General features: G+C 66.3%; 2 protein-coding genes across 3 annotated transcripts; both read left to right on the forward strand.

Moving 5' to 3' along the window:
• The first annotated feature begins 381 nt into the window (after nt 1-381).
• GHDC (GH3 domain containing) lies at nt 382-3,380 on the forward strand. Its single transcript, XM_040087434.1, has 8 exons — nt 382-595; nt 677-807; nt 882-1,458; nt 1,700-1,883; nt 1,974-2,045; nt 2,145-2,278; nt 2,401-2,489; nt 2,579-3,380. The coding sequence occupies exons 1-8, from the start codon at nt 382-384 to the stop codon at nt 2,777-2,779; spliced, it is 1,602 nt and encodes a 533-aa protein (XP_039943368.1). The 3' UTR covers nt 2,780-3,380.
• A 1,122-nt stretch (nt 3,381-4,502) lies between these two features.
• Nucleotides 4,503-14,681, forward strand: LOC120763845 (inactive phospholipase C-like protein 2). Of its 2 annotated transcripts, none has more exons than XM_040087432.2 (6): nt 4,503-4,682; nt 8,825-11,314; nt 11,537-11,740; nt 12,272-12,347; nt 13,756-13,865; nt 13,974-14,681. In XM_040087432.2, exons 1-6 carry the CDS (start codon nt 4,503-4,505, stop codon nt 14,157-14,159), a joined length of 3,246 nt encoding a protein of 1,081 aa, XP_039943366.1. In that variant the 3' UTR covers nt 14,160-14,681. The 2 variants fall into 2 exon arrangements, with proteins under 2 accessions (XP_039943366.1, XP_039943367.1); XM_040087433.2 differs by lacking the exon at nt 4,503-4,682 and adding an exon at nt 7,663-7,742.
• Nucleotides 14,682-15,101: the final 420 nt, after the last annotated feature.

The raw sequence follows: 15,101 nt of genomic DNA on the forward strand, positions 1-15,101 counted from the left end.
CGAGCCTCCGTGGGCACAAGCCGGGCGGAGCCGGGGGAGGGACTCTGCCCGGGTGGGAGGGCTGGGCTGGGGCCTTTTTTGGGGGCAAAAAGCAAGGTGAACCGGATCAGTTGCCCTGTTTTTGAAAAGAATGAGCCTTGCTCTTGATGGGGGGATAGAGGGCGCTGGTATTTGGGGTTCAGTTGCGGTTGAATTCCCCGCCGAGCGGGGGGCTCCGGGTGTGCTGTTTAAGGGCGAAAATGAAAATAAAACCGAAGCGGGGGAGAGGGGCGGCGCCGGGCGCGCTAATTTACCGTCATTTCTGCCGGAGGCGGAATAGCCGGGTGGGCGAGGGGGGTCCGGGGCCGGGTCCCTGCCCTGGGGCGGTGTCCGCATTCCGCGATGCTGCAGGCGGTGGCGGTCGCGGCGGTAGTGGCCGTGGTCGTGGCCGTGGCCGTGGCCATCCCCGCGCTACGGCACCGCCTGGTTTGTTTTGCGCTGCGCCGCGCCGGGCGCCGGTACCGGCGGCGGCTGGAGGCTCCGGGCAGCGCCGTGCGGCTGAGCCAGGAGCGGCGGCTGCGGCGCCTGCTGGGCACCGGCACCGGGACGGCCGGCGGTGAGCGCGGGGCTGCGGCCCGTGGGGCGGGGAGGGCTCCGTCCCACGCTTGCCCTTCTCAGCTTGTGCCTCTCCCGGCAGGCTCCGAGGAGTTCCAGGAGCGGCATCCCCTGGGGCAGCCCTGTCGCCGCGAAGCGCCGGCGGATCCGCTTCCCTCGCTGCGTCTCTGGGCTCTGTTCCCCGGCTGCTGGGACACCGACCCCCGGCTGCAGGTCCGGGAGGCGGCGGGCGGAGTGGGCGCGGATCCCCGCAGGGTTTGCCCTCCTGACCCTCCCTTCCCCCGCAGGGCTCCCTGCTCTACCTGGACGCCCTCGGCGCCGCCTTTCCACGGGCGCTGGCCCGCCGGGGCACGGCCCTGCTGCACTGGAGCCCTGGCTGTCCCCGCGGCCCGGCGGGGTGGCCGCTGCCCAGCCTGTACTGCACCCCGGCCGCAGCGGGCACCCTGCCCCTGCGGGCGGCCGCGCTGCGGGTGCAGCTGCTCTTTGCCCTGCGGCAGCGGGCGCTGCGGGTGCTGGAGGCCGGGCTGGCGGCCGAGCTGCACGACGCGCTGGTGGCCCTGCGCACTGAGTGGCCCCAGCTGGCCCGGGAGCTGGCGCTGGGCAGGCTGAGCCCCCGGCCCGGGCTGCCCGAGGGGCTGCAGGACCAGCTGCAGGCATTGCTGACCCCTGACGCTGCCCGGGCAGCCGAGCTCCGCGCTGAGTGCGCCCGCGGCTTCGAGGGCATCGCGTTGCGTCTGTGGCCGCAGCTGGAGGTGGTGGTGGTGAGGACGGCGCATGGGGCGGAGCGGCTCTACTGCGATTCCCTCCGCCAGGCCGACTGCCGGGGGCTGCCCTTCTATTGCCCCTTCTACCAGGCAGCAGGAGGTGAGCGTGTCCCCATGGCTTGCCCTGGGTGCCCACAGGGAATTGCTGCCATATGGTAGCACAGATCTCCCTGCCCCAGCAGATGCTGGTGCATCTCTGTGCTGCATTCCCTTCCTGCAACCTGAAAACAGCTCAGTCCTGGCACTGGCAAAATTCCGCCCCTTGGAGAGGGGTGAGGCTTCTGTGGGCAAAGATCGGGGAGTCTCAGGAGCTCACACTGGGATGTGCTGCCTCTGCCCAGCCCTGCTTGGTATAAACTTGTGGCCAGTGGAGCCGGTGCCTCGCTTCCTGCTGTGCCCTGACTGGGCTTTCTGCGAGTTCCTGCCCTGCCTGGCCAGCAAGGAGCCACGGACGGTGCTGCTGGATGAGCTCTGGGAGGGACGCGAGTATGGGCTGGTTGTGACAGCCCAGCCAGGAGAGTACAGGTGCCTCCTCCCTTGCAGTGTAGTCCTGGGGGGCTGCCTGCCCCAGCCCCATGCACCCATCTCCCCCTCACACTCTCCCTGCCCCTGCAGGTGCCGTACCGGGGAGGTGCTGAAGGTGACCGGCTTCCACAAGCAGTGTCCCATGGTGGAACCTGTGCGCAGGTGAGGACACCCCAAGCCCTGCCCCTCACCTTAGGGAGCTGGGCCCATCTACAGGCGGGGTCGTAACAGTGACTCCCCCTGCGTGTGCCTGCACCGCAGGGAGAGCCAGACGCTGAGCGTGCGAGGTGAGAGCATCCCTGAGGAGCAGTTCTGCCAGAGCCTGTGCCGCGCCCTGACGATGTGGCCAGGTGCTCGCCTGATCGACTACGTCTGTGTGGAGAGCAGCCTGCTGGGTGAGTTCCCCTGAGCAGTCCAAGTCCCCCCCAAAGTGTAGCTGGCACTGCGGGGGGTTTTGCAGCCCACCTGTGCCCAGAGGGCTGTGGGCAGCTTTAACATACCCATGGCACTGCTCCAGGCGACTCTTCGGGGCCCTGCGCCCCCCACTACGAGGTGTTCATGGAGCTGCAGGGCCTGCGGGACCTGTCGGAGGGGCAGCGCTATAAGGTGAGCAGCACGTGGGCTCTGCCCTGGGGCTGCCTGGGGTGGCTGAAGGACGCTCTTATGGCAGTGTGGGACCTGCCCTCCCTTTGCAGCTGGACCAGTGTCTCCAGGAGGATTTCCCCACCTACAAATCCTTCCGCTTCAAGGGCAGCATTGGAGCCCTGCGCCTGCACCTGGTGAGGCCCGGGAGCTTCAGCCGCCTGCGGGAAGCACTGGGCTCCCCCACGCCCATGCCCAGGGTCCTGCGCGAAGAGCAGCTGCTGCGCCTCATCCAGGAATCAGTCATCTCGTAGGGCAGCCTAAAAACCCCACAGCCCTTCCACCCTGGGGTTCACTTGGCGTGCACCCTCTGAGGAGGGGCTGGATGCCTGGGGAGGGAGGGTGTGGGGGGCAAGGGCTGCCCAGCCCCAAGGGTTTGGCACCCTGGTGACAGTGAGCTTGACCGTGATCCATGGTGGCAGCCGGCACTGGTGGGCACCACTCGGTGCTGCTGTGGGGATGGAGCAGGAGCTTGGGAGCGTCACAGGGCAGTGGGATCCTGCAGCTGCAGGACCCCCTCACTCGATGCCTTGGCAGCACCTGCAGCCGCAGTGGAGTGGGTGCCTGTGCCTTTCCCAAGGGACACACTGTGCACCACAGCCCGTGGCTGAGGCAGAAGGCTCGATGGAAACCTCTGCAGGAGCAGGAGGAGCAGAAGAGCCGTGGCTATCACTGAGCACTGGGGCCCTGTGGCATTTTGTCCCCTGGCAGGGACGCTGCTGGCAGGGCTCAGGTGGCTGGTGGTGGCAAGTGCCACAGAGCAGCCCCAGCCAGGCTTCAGTGCATGTCCACCGGTTTAGCAATAAGCTCCGGTGAGGGCTGCTTTTAAACGTTTTAGAAACCAAATGCAAAATAAAGGAGGATTATCTTTTGAAAATAAATAAAGAACCGCATTCTGGGATTGATTTTTTAGACTATTATTTTTAATCCTCATTAAAGAGATTGCTCGAGCAATCTAACTGCTCTGAGGGGTGAGGAGTTGCTGATGTTCTCGGGGGTCCTGGGGAAGGGGCAACCATGAATATTTAACCAGCTGAGCGGCTGCAGCACTCTGGGGGCACCAGGCTCTTTGTGCCTTTGAGGCACGTGTGAACCATCGGGAGGGATTGGTCATTTCCCCTCCTACTCATTAAGGGTTATTTCAAGGGCTGGCGAGGGTGTGTGGGGCACCTGCTGTGCCGCAGCTGCTGCTGGGGGGCAGCCGGGCCGTGGGCAGGAGATGATGTCTTGAACAAAGCTCACACAAAGCAAAGCGTCCCCCGGCACAGCCGAGACCCCCGCCAGGGATGAACCTGGCTGAGGCCTGCGCTCCCATCCCCGCTGCAAAAAAAATTAGAGCGAAATTTCCGCTCCAGGTTGCGGAGAGGCTTTGCCTTGGGCTGGGAACACCCCGCGAGAAAAACCTTGAGCCACTTGCCTGGCAGAGCCGTGCGGGGCCGGGGCTGCGAGGGGCGGCTCTGCTTGCCCTGCCGTGCCTGGGTACCACCCCGGTGGGAGGGGAGCCCGCCGGGCAGGGCCAGGCTGCTGAGCGCCCGGCTGGCTTTGGATGCCAGGCTGCAGGGCGCAAGGTCGAGTTGAGCGCCCGGCTGTAGCGTGCAGCTTGCTTTGGGTGCAGGCTCGTTTGTGCCGCTGGTGCCAAGGCTAGAGGGTGCGGGTGCCAGGCTGGTTTGCGTGGCCGGCTGCAGGGTCCGGGCTCTGCGGTGCTGGGCGGAGGTCGGGGATGCCCCGGCGATGCAAAGTGCCGGTGCCCGATGCCCGTCCACCCGCTCCGCCGCTGCCGCTCGGGGCGAGGGGGCCGCGCCGTCCCCATCCCCATCCCCGCCGCGTCCCCGCCCCTGGCCCGGCCCGTCCCCTCCTCCCGGCCGCGCCGCCTCCCGCCCGCTCCGCCACTGAGCCCGCAGCAGCGGCGGCGGCGGCGGGCGCAGGCTCCGGGCGCCCCGGGGCCCCGCGGCGGCCGCTGCCCTGAGGCCGCGGGGGATGGCGGAGGGGCCCCGGGGCGCCCCGCCGCCGGGCTCGCCCCGCCCCGCCGCCCCGCTGCCCAACGGGCCCCGCGGCGGCGGCGGCGGCAGCCCCGGCTCGGGCTCGGGCAGCAGCAGCCGCGAGGACTCGGCGGAGCGGAGCCCCGCGCCCGCCGCGCCCCGGGCCAGCATCATGAAGGTGAGAACCCCGCGCCGGCAAACGCACCGGCCCGGCCCCCGCCCCGCGCCCCGGGCCCGGCACCTGCGCAGCGCTGGGATGCCGAGCCGTGTCCCCGCGCCGAGCCCCGCGTCCCCCCGCACCGGCTCTGCCCGCCGCTCCTCGCTTCCCTTGTGCCCGTGGAGCGGCTTCGAGGAGCCGCAGAGCAGCCGCATCCCCCGGCGGCCGAGGGTCGCCCACCTGCCCGCGGCGCTGGTCACACCGGGACCGACACGGCGTTCCCGGCGCCCTGCCAGGACCCAGGGTCCCCAAGGGCACAATCCGGCCCGGCCCGGCTCTGTGGAGTGTCCGTGGGTAGCCCTGTCAAGTGCCGCGGCCACGCTGCAGCATCAGGCGGTGCTGCTCAGGACAGCCCCGGGTTCCAGTGAGAAGACGCCCGCTCCTGCTCCTCGAGCAGCTTCTGCTCTCCCGTGCTCCCTCCTGACAAGCACTGAGCCTTGGGCCTGGCCTGACCAGCTTGCAGTCTGCTCCCAACACCCGGTGCTGGTGCTGCCGGGCCGTGGGAGGGCCGGGGTCCAGGGAGGGTCTCGGGGGTCTCCCACCTTGGTGGGCAGCGGGTCACACGTGTGCTTTCCTAAACGAACCCCCGTGATTGTGCTGATGCCAGCGGTACTCGCTGACACAATAGGTCACGTCCGCCCGGGACTCGCCCCCCTGCTCTCGGCAGCCTATTTTAAGCTGGGATTGCTCCGGTGCTATTAATACCCCGTGAGGGGGCTGTTTCCGTGGTGCCCCAGCCCCGCTCCTCTGTCCCCGGGATCCGGTTTTCTGGACAGCGGTGTCAGGACCCCGAGTCCCTGCCCGCACCCGCCTGGGCTCTCGCTGCAAACTGTTGCGGGGGCGGCCGGGCTGTGCCCACGCGGTGACCTGCCGGTGCTCCCGTGCAACCAGAGGCTGCTGCCAGCGCGCCGTCTGTGCCCGGTTTCCTTGGGGACCTTGCCGGGGTCTCCTGCTCTTCCCGGGACGGAGCAGCATCCTTCCCTGCGCGGGGACCATCCGTGGGCACCGCGGGCTGCGGGTGGTGAACATCTCGGGCCGGGCACATCCCTGTCACCACCTGCGTCACCACGGGATTTGGCCTCACGTGAAGGTCGGGTGGCCCAGGGCCAGCACTGGCGGGGGAGGGCGCTGGCCCGGGGGGAGGTCAGACCCGGACGGTGTCCCCAGCTTGTGCTGATCTGTTGTGCATCTCCGAGTCCATCCGGGGCCTGAGCGGCAGTGGAGGCACATGTGGAAAGAGCTGCCAGCTCTGTTATTTTTTGGGATTTCCAGAAAAGGTTGGAGGAGTGAATGTGAAAGTGCGACTCACTGGCTGTGTGAAGAGAGGGGGGCCTGGGGCAGCGGGGTCCAGAGCTGTCCCCTGCAGTGTCCCTGTGCCCTGGCTAGAGCACCTTCCTTCTTCCCAGGCTGAAAGCGAAGGGGGCTGGTGGTCCCGTGGGCTGGGAAGGTGCTGGAGAGGGACTTGGGGGTATTGGATCTCTTCTTCCCTGCTGCAGGAGGTGTTACCTCCCTAGAATTTTGCTGTTCTGTCCCCTGAGCCCCCTTCCCATCGTGTGCCAGCCCCAGGAGCTGTGTGGTGCCTCTGCTGGGATCTGACTCCACGGCCCCTCGCCGGGGAGCGGCAGCTGGTGCCGCGGGGAGTGGATGTGTCAGTCGCTCTCTTCTTGGCAGGGAACAAACGACGGCAGAAAAGCCCTGACTGTGCCTGGTCTCCCACTGCCTCAGCTCTGCCTGCCTGCACCCCTGCCCACGGGTTGTGGGGAGACCCGGGACCTGGGCAGAATTCAGCTGCAATGAGTCTTGTGACGGCCAGGCTGAGGGATAAAGGGAAGGGAGGGACAACTGATGGGCCCTTCTCCATCCCGTGCTTTGAGAGCGGGTTACGTGGCCGGGAACGGTGGCTGAGATTAGGGCATCAGCACTCACCAGGGCACTAATGCAGGAGATAATTGGCTGAAGAGGTGCTTAACACATGCGGCAGAGCTGGGCAGGGCAGGCAGCCGGGCTGAAACGTGCCCTCCTTGCGAGCCCACGCTCACCGCTGGCATCGTGGTCAGCATCGGTGTCGTGGTTTTGCTTTTCTCTGTAGAGCCCTGCCCACTCCCTGCCAGCTCGGTGAGCAGGGTCCCTGCTCCAGCCGGGGCTCTGCCCTCTCTGTGGGGGTGTTCCATGCCATGGGCGCCGTGTCCTCCCGGCTCCACTTACTCCTCACCTCCCTGCGCTGCTCCTGCACTTCGTGGGCTGTCCCCGTGTTGAAGACCACCTGGAACAGCCTGTGAGGGGGCTGCCAGGGAGCAGAGGCTCTTCCCTGCCGCTCCCCAGGCCGCGCTGAGGAGCGTAGGGCAGCTGCAGACGGGAGACTCCTCTCATCCCCTGCTCTCTGCCTGCCCGTGCAGAGGGGGGAGAAGCAGAGCCTGTGTGCTGCAGGGCGCTCTTGGCTCTGTGCCACACATCTGCACCCCAAAGCTCTGCAGCGGGCACCTCCTCCCCTGTCTAAGCCTGGGAGGGTGGGGGTCTGCAGGGAGGGCGCTCGGGCTGTCGCTCTGAGCCGGGGTGGTCGGGGGACTGGCGGGGCACGTCTGGCTGCCTGCAGCGGGCACAGCTGGAAGCAGGTCCTCGGTTCTGGGTGCACGCAGGCCCCCCGCCCGTGTTTCCTTTCCGGATGGATTTCCTGTTTTCGGCTGTGGGGCCCGGTGCGGAGCCGCCCGGGGTGGGTGCGCCGGGCGGGGAGCGGGTCTGCAGACAGGACGGGGTCCTGCCGGGGGCAGGAGGAGGTGCGGCCCTCGGTGCCCATCGCTGGGGCTGCCCGTCAGTGGGGCGCTCAGATTGCAGCACGCAGGAAGCATCCGGCGTCGAGTCCTTCCCCGCAGGGCTGGCCGATGGCGTGACCCGCCGCTGAGCGCCCGCCGACCCGGGATGGCTGGCACCCAGGCAGGGTCTTGGAGCTCGGCCAGCTCCCTGGAGCGATCTGGCAGCGAGAGGATGCAAACAGCCACCACATCCGAGCTGCAGAATAGTAGGGTATGCCTGGCTCTAACAAGGGGCTGAGGGCTGGTACTGGTTCCTCCTCTGGGCCGTTGTGTCCCGGGCATCCCTGGAGGATTCCTCATTCCCTCGGGAAACCGTACATCCATTTGTACGACCTGCCCCGAATGCCCTCGGCTGTGGCTGCCTCACCCCGTGGGGCAGATCCCGACCCTCCAGGATCAGGCACGGGATGTGCTTGCCCAGGCACAGCCCCATGCGGGAGCTGTGGAAGCTCTGTGGACGCTGGAGGGGAGCAACCCCTCACCTCCAACCTGGGCAGCTGGGCAGGACCCGCCTCTGACAGAGACACCACCAGATTAGAGGTGACTCACCATAATCTTGAAGAAGTGGATTAAATCTCCTCCTATTGCGCTGCTTAATGAAATCCATCCCATAATACACCCCTGGCCCTGCTGTTCCCCCTTATCCCCTGCCCCTGCCAGCCCCGTGGCAGCTGGGTCCCCCCTCCCTGTAGTGAGGCAGGACGGAGTGTGGGCATGAGGTGCTGGCAGCAAACAGCCCCATGCCCTGGTGACCCTGCGCTCTGTGGGACAGAGCCGTGGCCGTCCCCAGCATGTGGCACTGGCAGGGGCTGTCCTGCCCCACTCCTTGCAGGAGAGCAGGGGGGTCCATCTTGGGCTCCCCAGGAGCGGCTCTGCTCACACATCGCATGCCGGGTGTCTGTTTTCCTCTGGTGTCCCCAGGCCAAGGAGACTGGGGCTGTGCTGGGCTGCTGGCACATGGCTGTGCCTGTGAGGGTGAGTGAGCAGTGGGGAAGGATCCAGCTCAGGGCCAGGAGCAGGAAGGAAGGAAGGAAAGCAGAGTTAAAATAAGCCAGGCAGTGAGCTGTGAGGGAAGCCAGGGCTGGAGCTGGCTCCCAGCCCCCAGGAGAGGGGCGGGCTGGCGTGGACTGGGCTTAGCGTGGTGCTGGGGCACCCTGAGGCACCCTGGGGCAGTGCTGCACCCTGCTCTGGGCTGGGGCAGGGGGACCGTGGGGCAGGAGGATGCCAGGAACTGGTGGGGCGTGTGCTGCCTGGCTGTTCCCTGATACCTCTGCCCCTTTCCCACCCTGGCAGGACGGCTCTCGGCAGCGGCCGCCACACAAGAAGAAGACGGTGTCCTTCAGCTCCATGCCCAATGACCGCAAGATCAACAGCACAGCTGCCTGCATCTCCCTCATGCTGGAGGGCTGTGAGCTGAAGAAGGTGCGCTCCAACTCCCGCATGTACAGCCGCTTCTTCGTGCTGGACGCCGACATGCGCTCCGTGCGCTGGGAGCCCTCCAAGAAGGACTCGGAGAAGGCCAAGATCGAGATCAAATCGGTCAAAGAGGTGCGCGTGGGCAAGAAGACGCCTGTCCTGCGCAGCAACGGCCTCTCGGACCAGTTCCCGGATGAGTGCGCCTTCTCCATCATCTACGGAGACAACTACGAGTCCCTGGACCTGGTGGCCAGCTCAGCAGATGTGGTGAGCGCCTGGGTGATGGGGCTGCGCTATCTGGTGTCCTATGGAAAGCACAGCCCTGAGGCACCTGGGACTGGCCACCCCAGCCTCCGGACATCTTGGATCTCCTCCGTCTTTGACCTTGCTGACCTGGAGAAGTCCGGCCGCATCCCTGTGTCGCGAGCTGTGCAGCTGATCAAGGCACTCAACCCTGGCATGAAGACCTCCACCATCGAGCTGAAGTTCAAGGAACTGCAGAAGGCCAGCGAGCGTCCTGGCACGGAGGTGGCCTGCGACCTCTTCGTGGAGGCGTACTGCGAGCTCTGCACCCGCCCTGAGATCTTCTTCCTGCTGGTCCAGTTCTCCAGCAACAAGGAATACCTGGGTGTGAAGGACCTGCTGATGTTCCTGGAGGTGGAGCAGGGCATGGAGGGGGTGACAGAGGAGAAGTGCTTGGAGATCGTCAGCATGTATGAACCCTCCAAGGAGGGCCGGGAGAAGGGCTACCTGGCCATCGACGGCTTCACGCGTTACCTGCTCTCTGCTGACTGCTCCATCTTTGACCCGCAGCACCGCAAGGTCTGCCAGGACATGGCGCAGCCCCTCTCCCACTACTACATCAGCTCTGCCCACAGCGCCTGCCTGCTGGAGGACAACTTCTGGGGCCGCTCAGACATCAGCGGCTACATCAGTGCCCTGGGCCTGGGCTGCCGCAGCATCGAGCTGGTGCTGTGGGACGGCCCTGAGGGTGAGCCCGTGGTCTACACCAGCCCCTCAGCTGCCTCCTGCGTGCCCTTCCGTGCCGTGGTGGGGCTGATCGACCAGCACGCCTTCACTGCCTCCGCCTACCCCCTCATCCTCTGCCTGGTGGTGCGCTGCTCGGCCCCCCAGCAGCGACTCGCTGCCCAGTGCCTGCGCAAGACGCTGGGGGAGAAGCTGTACCTGGAGCCCCCCAACCCCGTGGCGTCCTACCTGCCCTCCCCGGAGGAGCTCAAGGGCCGCATCCTCATCAAGGGCAAGAAGCTGCCGCCCACCTGCGAGGACAGCGAGGGGGAGGTGTCGGACGAGGAGGAAGGCTGGGAGCTGGCTCGGCGACTGGGCCAGGAGGACCGGGAGGCACCGGAGGGAGGTGGCCCGCGGCGGGTGCGCCTCAGCCGGGAGCTCTCGGAGCTGGTGAGCCTCTGCCAGGCAGTCCCCTTCCAGGACTTTGAGAGCTCCAGGCGTGGGCAACGTTACTGGGAGATGTGCTCCTTCAGTGAGGTGGAGGCGGGACGCTTCGCCAACGAGTGCCCGGCTGAGCTGGTCAGCTACAACAAGCGGTTCCTCTCCCGCGTCTACCCCAGCCCCATGCGCATCGACGCCAGCAACATGAACCCCCAGGATTTCTGGAAGTGCGGCTGCCAGATGGTGGCCATGAACTACCAGACGCCGGGGCTCATGATGGACCTGAATGCGGGCTGGTTCCGGCAGAACGGGGCCTGTGGCTACGTCCTCCGCCCGGCCATCATGCGGGAGGAGGTCTCCTACTTCAGTGCCAACGCCAAGGACTCCCTGCCCGGGGTGCCTGCCCAGCTCCTGCACCTCAAGGTCATCAGCGGGCAGAACCTGCCCAAGCCCAAGGGCTCGGGGGCCAAGGGGGAGGTTGTGGAGCCCTATGTTTGTGCTGAAATCCACGGCATCCCGGCCGACTGCGCTGAGCACCGCACCAAGACGGCCCTGCAGAGCGGGGACAACCCCATCTTTGACGAGAGCCTGGAGTTCCAGATCAACCTACCGGAGCTGGCCGTCCTGCGCTTCGTTGTGCTGGATGATGACTACATCGGGGACGAGTTCATTGCCCAGTACACCATCCCCTTTGAGTGCCTGCAGCCTGGCTACCGCCACGTCCCCCTCCAGTCGCTGGCCGGGGAGCCCCTGCCCCACGCCACCCTCTTTGTGCATGTGGCCATCACCGACCGCCGTGGCGGGGGCAAGGGGCACCGCCGGGGGCTGGCCGGGCGCCGGGGCCGCCGAGTGCGGGAGTACACTTCCACCAAGGCCACTGGCATCAAAGCCATCGATGAAGTCTTCCGGACGGCCACCCAGCCGCTGCGGGAGGCCACTGACCTGCGGGAGAACGTACAGGTACAGACCCCGCAGCGGCACCGGGGGATCTGGTTTCTGCAGGGGAGGATGGGGCCGCAAAGAGAGTGGTGGGGAGCCGGGCTGTCCCTCTTTTCCTGGGGGATGTGAGCGAGGAGCCTTACCTGGAGCAGAGAGATGAGGGAAATGGGGGTGTTCCTGTGTCAGGGGGCTGCTGGGAGTCCTCCCAGCTGAACTCCTGACACTGGACACTGATCTCTGCAGAATGCATTGGTCTCCTTCAAGGAGCTGTGTGGGCTGACACCCGCTGCCAATATGAAGCAGTGCATCCTGACGGTGTCCACATGGCTGCTGCACAGTGACAGCGCACCCAGCGTCACCCTCAACCTGGCAGAGCAGTACCCACCCATGGAGGCCCAGGGCCCCATCCCTGACCTGCTGCGCAAGGTCCTCACTGCCTACGAGACGGTAAGTGCCGTCCTGCCGGGGCTCGGCTCCCTGGGGAGGCTCCCTGGGACCAGTGGCACTGGGACCAGCACCCAGCGGTGGTGTGGGTTTTATGGGAGGAACCCGGGCAGGTTTTGTGGGATGGATCAGAAGGTCCAAGGATGGGGAACCCTGAACTCACTGTACCCATCCTGGGGCAGGGGAAGGTGAGCAGCTGCGTGAGGGCTGGCCAGGGAGGGCCCAATCAGTCTGAGCCTCGGAACACTGCAGCCCCTACCCTGTACCTGCGCTGTCTGTCCCTTGCCTTGGTCCCACCAGATGGGAGAAATCCCATTAATAGCCACAGCCAGAGCTGCTTCCTTCTTTTGTGTTGAAGGGAACCTGGCCATTGGCCAGGTGCTGGTCACACCATACCCGGCCGTGTGTGGTGAGGTGGGAAGGGCCAGATCCTGGTGTAGGGGGTAGCCCCTGATGAGCCCTGTCTCCCCATCCACTTGGCCCGGGGGCACAGGGCCAGGGCTGCCCAGCTCCTCATGATGCCCCTCTCCCTAGATGATCCAGACTAGCCGGACGCTGATCGAGTCGGCCGACACGGTGTACGGGAAGCTCATCCAGGCACAGCAGGCAGGTGGGTCCTGCGGGGCAGCCCCAGCTCCACTGTGGCTCTGGCTGTGGACCCAGGCGCGTCCTGGGGCTCAGGGCTTCCTGCACAGGGGCAGGGCGTGGGCGGGTGGGCTGCAGAGCCGTGTGGCAGGGAGCGAGCAGAGTGGGGGAGGCTGATGAGGAAGCAGGGAAGAGTCATTAGCTGTCAAAAACCAGAACATAATTAGTGCCAGAAATAACAGGCTGGGGCTGACGGCAGAAATGGCAACTGAGTGTTAAGACGTCCCAAACACATGGCAGAACCCACACAGGCAGGTGCTGCTGCCACCTGCCCTGGTCCTCCCTGCAGGTGCCCCCACTCTGGCAGCTGCCTGGGACCTCTGGCCCCACTCCAGGCCCCGATGGCTGCGTGTTGTTGGCTGGAACCGACGGGGATAGCCCCACCAGCTCCAGGGGTTTCTATGGGCTCCCCGTGGGGCTGGGAGAGTGTCAGGAGCTGGAGAGGCTGGGGAAGAAGGAGAGGGCCCTGCTCTGCTGTCCCCGCCATGCCAGCCTTGCTGCCAGCAGCCGTGTTTGTTCCCTGCCTACGCGGCAGACGGAAATCTCCCCGAGCTCTTGGCTCAGCTCTGCCGCTGCTGCGAGCGCCGGGGGAGTGGAGCAGCGGGGCACAAGCTGCAGAGCACAGATTGGTGCTGTGCCCTCCTGTACTGCTCCGGCTGCTGCGCTGGGGTGCTGCGGGGCAGAGGGATTCCGGGGTGTGCAGCCACTCGGGGTGGTGGCAGGCAGCAATTTGGCGGCCGCAGCCCCCAGCCCCGTGCCCTGGTGCCACCTGTCCCTGCTGTCACCCCGGCCGTGCCGTGGACAAGCCCCTGTGGTGCCGGCACAGCCGGTACCCGGCCGGCAGGAGCCGGGGGTCCGGGGAGCCGCGGGCTGCGGTGGGGACGCGGGGCCGTGGGCGTGCTGATTGGCAGCGCGAGGGCGAGGGAGCTGCGTGGGAGCCCTCGCGTGGGCCCGGAGCCGGTGCTGCGTCAGGAGGGGTAAATATAGCACCCACTCAGGGGATGTCACGTGGGGCACAGTGACGGGGCCCGCGCTCCGTGGGGGGGTCTGGTGGCCCTGCTCTGACTCGTCCCCAGATGAGCCATGGAGAGCAAGAGCTGTGCCTCTGCCCCTCCTGACCTCATGGTCTCCAGGGTCCAGAATGGCCACACGCTGCAGCTGGCCATCGTGCTGCGATGCTGGGGGTTCCTTTGGCTCATCACTCCAGGCATGGAGGGTTTGTGAGGCTGCTGGGGCGCTGGGGAGCCCAGCCAGCCTGCGATCCCATGGTGGGCAAAGGGCATCCCTCCGGCTTGGTCCCTGTTGGTGGTGGGTGGTGGCTGTCCCTGTGCCAACGTCCCTGCACCCACTGAGCACCTCTCCGGTCAATGCAGGGATGGATTTCCACAAGGAGCTGCACCGTATCGAGACCAAGGAAGGGCTGCGGGGCCGCAAGCTGCAGAAGGCGCTGGAGAGCTTCGCCTGGAACATCACTGTCCTCAAGGTGAGGGGCAAGGGAAGCGCGGACACACCGGCCCTGCCCTGCCCTGCCCTGCCCTGCCCTGCCTCATCACCCTCCTGCCTCCACCCTAACACCCTCCCCTCCCCGCAGGGCCAGGCTGACCTCCTCAAGCACGCCAAGGCAGAGGCACTGGACAACCTGTGGCAGATCCACAACGCGGGACAGTCCTGTGGCATCGGCAGGAACGGGTCGGCCTCGCCGGAGCCCTCTCGGCTGCAAGCCCCGCTGGAGCCCATCCCTGAGACAGACGGAGGTGGCGACGCAGTGTCCTGCTGACCCCGGTCTGGGGCTCGGGGCCCGGACTGAGCAGCCCTGGCCGCAGGGGCGGGGAGCAGGGAGCCCCAGCCTGCCTGGGGAGCGTGTGTGAGGCTGGCTGCCTGTGCTCTGCTGTCTCGAGGGGCTTGCACCAGAATTTGGTGGAGAGGCTGGGGAGAGGTCCCTGCTCCCTCTTGCCCTGCCAAGCTCCCAGAGGACTCATCCATCCCCTCCATCTGCTTCTGGAGCCGAGGGGCCAGTGGGGGTGCTGGTACCCCAGTGTCCATGTGCATGTACCCACAGCCTGCTGTGCCAGATGCCATTTGGAAAAGCAGCCCCAGGTCTGGGCTCTTGCCCACCCTCCCGGTGCTGCAGGTTTGGCCTTCACCAGCCCTGGGGAAAACCTGTCTGGCAGGAAGGATCCTGGCTGGTCTGTCACCTCCATAGCATTCCTGAGGTCCTCACTCTACAGAGGGGCTGGGAGGCTCTCTGGTGCAGCAGATGTGGGGCCAGGGTGTTCCTGAACAGCAGATGTGGCTTCTGGCATCAGGGAAGTGTTTAGGTTCATCCCCCAGGGCCAGGGAGTTCAGCACAAGCAAAGGCTGGAGGTGTTCTTGGATTGGGCTGGGGCTGTGGAATTTTATAAAGAGTGCAAGACCCTCCCTGGTGCCCTGTGGCTCCCTCTGTTCCAGGCACAGGACCAGGATGGAACAGTGTCACCAAAGGGGATGGAGGGTGGCACCAGGGACAGGACCCTGGTGGCACTATCCCTCCCTGGCACCAGCCAAGCGCAGGGTGACGGCTCCCCACGTCAGTCAGGGAGCGATACAGCTGCTGGCACCCCTTTGTTCAGGGGGTTAATTAGCCTAATGGGGCGCTGCGGTCTGAGCCAGAGCCAGCCAGCGCTGACCTCCATCCCCTTTGTGCCAGCCCAGCAGCACAGCCCGTGGGCAATTACAGCCT

The sequence above is a fragment of the Hirundo rustica genome, chromosome 27 (assembly GCF_015227805.2).
Source record: "Hirundo rustica isolate bHirRus1 chromosome 27, bHirRus1.pri.v3, whole genome shotgun sequence".
Lineage (NCBI taxonomy): Eukaryota > Metazoa > Chordata > Aves > Passeriformes > Hirundinidae > Hirundo > Hirundo rustica.